Source organism: Lonchura striata, chromosome 10 (genome assembly GCF_046129695.1).
Source record: "Lonchura striata isolate bLonStr1 chromosome 10, bLonStr1.mat, whole genome shotgun sequence".
Taxonomy (NCBI): Eukaryota; Metazoa; Chordata; class Aves; order Passeriformes; family Estrildidae; genus Lonchura; species Lonchura striata.
In genome coordinates, this window is record NC_134612.1 from 16,537,468 (window position 1) to 16,544,659 (window position 7,192).

The 7,192-nt window shown below is 44.5% G+C and overlaps 1 protein-coding gene across 1 annotated transcript; it reads left to right on the plus strand.

Annotated features, from left to right (window-relative positions):
- Positions 1 to 1,570: 1,570 nt before the first annotated feature.
- Positions 1,571 to 5,632, plus strand: TMEM207 (transmembrane protein 207). Its single transcript, XM_021536786.3, has 5 exons — positions 1,571 to 1,666; positions 3,466 to 3,503; positions 3,923 to 3,967; positions 4,413 to 4,552; positions 5,484 to 5,632. The coding sequence occupies exons 1-5, from the start codon at positions 1,571 to 1,573 to the stop codon at positions 5,630 to 5,632; spliced, it is 468 nt and encodes a 155-aa protein (XP_021392461.3).
- Positions 5,633 to 7,192: the final 1,560 nt, after the last annotated feature.

Here is a 7,192-nt window from a genome sequence, read left to right on the forward strand (position 1 = left end):
ATCCTGTATGGGTCCAACCAGCAGAAGACATCAAAGTTTGCCTCAAGACCAGGAGCTGAGCAGTGACAGAATTCAATTATTTCCCTTTTCTTCTGGAAATAGGTCCAGAACAGATGCTACTTGTTATTTTTCAGTACCAGGAGCTCATTGAGGTACCTGCCCCCTGAAATACTGGGGTTGATCCATTTGGTGGCTCTAAATTGAAAGTACCCTGGGTGCTGACATGAGGGAAGTAATTGTGTAAGGAAGAAAACTGAAATTAGTTCAATGATGGATGACCTCATTGAAGCCTGAAATTGTAAGAGTCACATAGTTCCCAGCAAGACTGTGCCCATTTTTATACTGCAGGAGCTTTTTCTTTAAGAAAACAGCTAAGAAATTGGTTTAGCAATTTAGTGTTGAGCAGCACTGAAAAGGATTGGTCTGAAGAAGGACAGCATGTTCAGACCATTTGTTTTGTGTAGCACATGCACTTAGCACTATCATGAGAGATGCTTTCTCAGCGAGCATCATTTCAGGAGCTCGCCTTTCATTAGTGCTGATCTGAAAGTAAACATTACCCAGGGTTTGGCCTGGGTTTATGCAAAACTTGAGCATTAAATAACAAACCCGTGTTATGCATGTATATCACACTTGGTTAGATTCTTGACCTTTCAGCTGAAGCAAAGCCATAGAGGTACATCTCAAGAGCAGCTTGGCTTTGTCAATCATTACAGAAGTAATGGCATCCCAACATAATACTTAACTCTGGAGTGACAGCTAAACATATTCATGGCAACACCTTTTGTGTAAAAATCTGGAAGAACCACAGTTAATGGTGCATTTCAGCCACGGGCTGTAAACTTCAGTGACAACCTATTACTGACTGCTGAACAAACTGGGATTGTCCCTTCCAAGGGGATCAGAGCTATGGTGCAAACCATCTTCTACCCCTGTTTAACCACATCACCTGCAGGCTCTATAGGAATTGAATGTGCAGTGAAATTTTGTGTCCCTTGTAAGAAGCATTGAGGATGTATGGGTTTTTTTAAGCTGCATTTTCCTGGCAAACCCTGACAGCTGCATAACAGCAGTACTGGTGCTGGTGGTAGGTCTCAGGGTGGGAAGGGTTTCCTTCATCCTTGGTGCAGGTTTGAGGTGGCAGGCACAGTGCACAGGACATGCTTAGAGCTAACTGCTTTTTCTGTAATGCCAATATTCCATCTGAAGGCAGCATGACATGAAAGTGTGGCCCCACTGCACAGACACCAGTGACTCTCTGTTTGTAGCAGGTCATGTTAAATGCAGCCGTGGGTTAATATGGAACTAAGCCTCAGCAGCAGGAATTTGTGAACAGCTAGGAAAATACCGAAACAACTGCAAGGTGCTGACCTTAAACCAATGTTCCTTTAACTTCTGGTAGCTGTTTGTGTCCCTGCAAACCCAAATTTGCTCCCTGGCTAGAGGTAATTTCTGAGGCTCAGGAAGCCATTGGGTAACGTGTTCTCTGGCTGCAGGCACGATGTGCAGAGAAGTTTTTAAAGCACCAAATTACAGAGGGTAAAACACTACTGCAAACAAAGCTCTTCCAATGTTTCTCACACTAATGGTGCGGAGACGTGGAGCTTTGTGTTTAACTTCATGGATCACAGCAGGAACTGGAGTTCTGTGCTTAACCTTCTTCCAGGTAACCAAACCCTTCATTGGACCAGGCTGATTTTAGGGATTTTGGGAGGGGGAAGGTTACAGCTTTTATATAATTTAGTCATCAGCTTTCTTTTTTAATTATTATTTTGTGAAGGATTTTTTTTTTTTTTTGAGGACCTAATGAATTTGGGGGAGATTTAATGCTCACAAAAATTCCAATTAATGCAGAGAAAACACTACTGCCTTTGTCCTTCATTCTGTCTGTGGCTATTGGAATGGAAGAGCTTGGGGCTTTAGCAGCATGGGTGGGTGTTTGGCTGCTGTGACAGATTCCTGCCTCAGAGCAGATGCACTTTGCTGCAGTTTAACTACGCTAAGGTGGCTGTGCTGAGCTGGTTTGAAGGATGATAAAAGAGAGGCCAGAGGTTGTCATTCAGCCATGAAGAATACTCAGGGCACATGTAATCACAGCAGTCAGCTATCTGCTTTTGACTTGTTATTTAATAATCAGTTGAAATGCAAAAAAACCCAAAAGAATTAAAAAATTCTGCATATGCGACATGGCAAATTAGCTCAGTTTTAAAAGGACATGTCTGGAAGAGTTAAAGCTTCTGTCTTTTTCTCTGTTTCTCATTTGAGTGTCAGCCACTCGTAAAATTTCACAGATAATGCTTTATATGAAAGACTTACTATATCCAAAGACCTCTGGTGAAACTAGGGACTGAAAGGCAGTGTGTGCACAGGACACATTATAGAGATCTCAGGGGGGATTTCTTGTTGTTTACAGTGGCTTGAGCTTTGCATAACAAAAAGCACCTGTTATTTAGATATTTTAAAAGAGATTTTTAAGTTATGCATATTTGATACAGATTTCTAGTTCAGAACCAAACCTTCCAGTTCAAAGTCAAAAATCTCTAAGTGTTTTGGATATATGCAAAGGGAAATGCAAAGTAATTATTTACAAATTGCATTCTAGTAGTTTTTTTTTGAGAAACAAAATTAAATTCCTCTATCTTGTTCATTCTGCTTTCCAGGGTTATCACAATTCTATACCCGATCTGAATTTTTTTGTAGCAACATTGGGCAACTGTAATAACACACCTAACACCAGTCAGCCAAAAGAATCTATTGAATTGGATTCAATTATACTGATTAACTGCTCTGCTTACTTTTTGCACAGATAATATGAAACTGAGGCTAAGATCAACAAGGCTTACAAAAACAAACTGGCTTAAGCTGAGAACAGAAAATATACCTGAAAAACAAGTTTCAGGTTCGCATATTTGCAATACCTGAAACCTGACTCTGGGAATGATGCACCACTACTATCTGAAAACAGGAAAATGCTGGGTAGGGCACACTTCTGGTCAAAACAACTCCAGTTTACTGCTTCATTCACAATTATCTCCCACCCCCCCAAAAAAAAAATAAAAGTCACAGAACAAGAATTTGGTTATGAGCATTTTCAGCAGGTATTTCTGAATAGCAAAGCCCAGTGCAGCAAGAAGGTCTCAGGCTCCAGCTGGTGTTTCCCTGCTCTTGTCTTTCCCTCTTTCACATCAAAAGGAATGTTTTCTCCTTGGCCTAGCTTTCATCTGCAAGCTATTGAATTTATTGAGCTCTTGGTGAGGTTCTCTCTGCTGGTTTCGATTTGGGCTGGCTCAAAGCAGAGACCCACAGAGCCAGATCCCTAAGGAGAGGTCTGCTTTCAACCCTGCAGGATCAACATTCATTTTGCTCTTCCCCTCCAACTTCCCACTCTAAGAACAGTAATTATAGTGGTAAATTGTAAAAAAACAAAACATACCTGCCCTTTCTGATTTGCACGTGTGTTTTCAGTCAGCAGACTCTGGGTCCGACTGTGAGCTTGGCGAGAGGTGAGTGTGGCTTCATTCATTCCACAGCTGCCCCCACCCCAGGCTCTTTCAGGGGTGCTGTGCTCCTGCCTGGCACACCAGCACAGCAGAGGAATGAGGAATTCCAGGACAAGACCATTTAGGGTTGTTTTTTTTTTCCCAAAAGAGAAAATAGAGGCTGGCAACCCTTTGGGTTTTCAGCAAGAATGCTGGTGGGGGGTGCCAGTGGTGAAAGGCAAACAAGTGGCACTCTGCTTCTTGCATCATCTGCATTGCTCCTATCCACATAGAGAAATTTTTAATAGCTCCTTTCATGGAAGAAATTTTCTCAATGTTCTTCTTACTGATGGTGCTTGTTTTTGTGCTGGTAGGTGTGCTGGGGTGGGTACAGCTGCCCCCTCACACTGGACTGGAAGTGCTTTTTATTCTTCGATTTTCAGGTGCGTTGGACAGAGCGATGAAAACTTTAGTAGCTGGTATGTGTGGTAAGTTTCAGATCTGCTTTAAGGGGAAAAACTGGCAAATAATATTCTTTGATGGATATATGGAGAGAAAGGCATTAAGAGAGACTGATAGCTAGAGAGCATTGCTCCTGGGCTGTCCCTGTGTTCTGTCTTTACAAACTAATGGAAATCATTTATCCATATCCTCCTCACTGTACGCTGACAACTGAGCTGGGACAAAACGATGGATTGTGTCAGGGAGAAATGTTTGAATTTCCAGCCAGCAGTTGCTGCTGAGCACTCAGGAGTGAGGCATTGGTTTCTGGGGACTTTGATCATGTCCAGTGTGCTGGTGGGGAAGCCACAACATTTAACAGCTATTTGCAAAAGATGTTAATGAATATATTAATTTGAAGACACGCAGCCATCTGTCGGTGCTGCCCGCAGATGGTGACAGTCCTGTTCCTCCCCTGCTGCCTCTCCTTAGGTTCCTGGTGCTGTTTCTCCTGGCCGTGCTCCTGTCCTGCGGGGCCTGCTGCTGCCTGCAGTGCTGGCTGAGGCGGCGGAGCTGCCTGCCCCAACGCACCGTGGCTGTCTTTGCCCTCAGCAGCTCAGACGCCTTCTGTGGTTAGTCCTGTCCCTGCTGCAAGGTCCTGCTGGCCCTGGTGGCCTTCCTGTGGCCCATCCATAACCCAGCAAAAAGCTGTGAGGCTTGGGAGCTGGGGTGTGGCTGTATTGCTGGTGAGCAGTGGGTGCCCAGCTCTGGCATCTTGGGGACATGTCCAGACCATGAACTGGGGGTCTGAAGCCACATCCATTTTTCACTGAGTCACACCTTGCTGCTGTCCCTATGTGTCCATGTGTCCTAAAGGTGCCTGGCTGGGACTTGGCCAGGCAAACACTGGAGGTGTGTGGGACTTTCTCCTCAGTGCCAGTCCACGCAGTGGCTCAAGACATGCAGCTACAGGCTCTGGGGTCAGGCAGCCCTTTCCACTGTGTGTCCTTCATTTCTCACAGGCAAAACTGTACTGGTCTAACTCGAGCCACCCCAGTACAGCTTGGCTGGCTAACACACCCTGGTCCGTCAAAAGATTGTCCTGGTGGGTGCTGTTCATTGTGGCAGCACCCTCAACATTCCCCCAGGAGCACCCAGATTTTGAGGACTGGGCTATAATGACTATGCAGCAAACAGAACTGATCTGGAGTATGGCCAGCAGCATCAGCAGGCTGAGCCAGACAACATCCCTCCAAGAAAAATAAAACTAATCCTGTCATTAGGCTAAGCCCTTCCCAAAGGACATATTACCTGCTTTCTGGGTGGTCATAGACAGTGTCTCCACAGGGAGGACCCGCCCAAACCCACCCAAATTCCTCTGTCCCAACTTCTTGTATCTGGAGTTTGTGGTGAAAGACTTTGTGATGCCATCCTTCAAAAATTACATCCATGCCTTTCTTGTTTCCAAGTGGTTTGGCAGCTCCTCCTGGGTTCACCCCTCTCACTCCCACACTTGCCTTCATGCCTGTCTGCTGTACAGTTGTGACTTTGCTTTTTCCCCAGCTACTGAAGCACCTCCGTGCCCATTCTCCGGATCCCTGAGCCCCTGCACGACTGCAGAGGTTTCCTCTTCTCCTGCCCCACGTTTCAGCCTTGGGGGAACTGAGTTGCCTCCATCTTACGAGGATGTCATGAAGGAAAGCAAGCTCTAGACACCACACGTTGGCTTTCAGTGATCCTACTTGGTTCATCAGAGATCTTCCGTCGTGCCAAAGGGGTGTGTGAGATCGAATCAGCCTTTTCCACAGGTTAGCTGAGAGACTGAAAAGCCGCACATACTTCATCTGAACCTGAAAGACGAGACTAAATGCAACAGAATAAATGCCAAAAGTACGTGTTGAATCTGTCACAGGAGTTCAGCTTGACATTTTGATATCTCTGGATTTCAAGAAGTTTCTTCAAAGGCCTGTCTGCATTTGGGGTTTCTGGCTCAGCCTCTAGATTTATCTCTCTAAGGCTGCTTGAGCTGGTGCAGCCCCATGTATTTTAGGACCAAATGTTGATAAATGACTTGGTAGTTACTTCTCAAGCTTGGGCTGCCTCCTTCACTCAGTGCTGTGCCAAGAAACACCCTCTGGCAAAGTCATGTTGTTCTAATACATTGCAATGCAATCGTGCCACTCTGTGATGAAAGATCATTTGCTATATTTAAAATATTTAGCACAGCATATCAGATTTGTCTAGTGCAAAAGGCAGCAAATTTATGGCCAGGGAAGAGAAAACAAGAGACAGGGATTATGTAGGAGTAACAGTGGCAGGAGCTGGTTACAGAGCCTTTAAAAAAAGTTAGTTTGCTCATTTGAGCTGTTCTTAATTTCATGATGACTGTTCTCAGCTACTCTTGCTCTAGCATTGCAGACCAGAAGGTATTGAATGGTTCAGAACCCATGTGGAAGTTCCACACAGACATGAATTAGGGGCTTAGGTACTTAGTACTTCACTAGAAAAATCTATTAGGATAAAGAATGCCATTTTCTTTGAGGTGATTACTGCAGACAGGATGGAAAAACTCTTTAGGATGCCATCCAGACTGCCTTGTGCCAAGAAGGATCAGCTCAACTAAAGTCATTCCTTGGAGGTATTAGCCTAACTAGTTCTCAAATTACAGAAGAAAGATGCTGAATTTTCCCCTTAGCTGGATTCCAGATGAAAGCAAAGATTCCCCTTTGTTTGTCCTGGGCAGGTCACTGAAGGCTGAATTCAGCCTGCCTGACCTCTCTGCCTTTGCTCTCTCAGTGGCAAGAGCAGTCAGACCTCTCCTGCTGCCCTGGTCTTGTGCTCTGTACTCCCATGGAGCCATGAGCCCAGTTTGGGCAGCTGGGTCCATCTGGGATTAAAATCCCAAAAATTAATGGGAGCCCACAGCCTGTCTCATGGAGCACCTCCCCACCCATAAAGTGAGGTTAGCACCAGTTCCCATGCTCAAGAAGGAAACTGGGAAGATAAATGCACTCAAGGTTATCATATTCTTATAATTATTCTATGTAAAGAATTACAACATATTTTGAGAAAAAATTATTTGCCAAAACCACTGCAAATTATCTCTCTAAAATCTTATTTTAGAAGCAGTTTTAATGTTTGACTTTTGTGTGAAAGGGACTACATGTCACTTGTAGCCAAATGAATGTTTGTGCCAGCAGGCTAAAATATTACTGGGTTTATTAATAAAGAAAATTAGCAAGTACAGACTCAGCCAGGGGAGAAATCGAGCA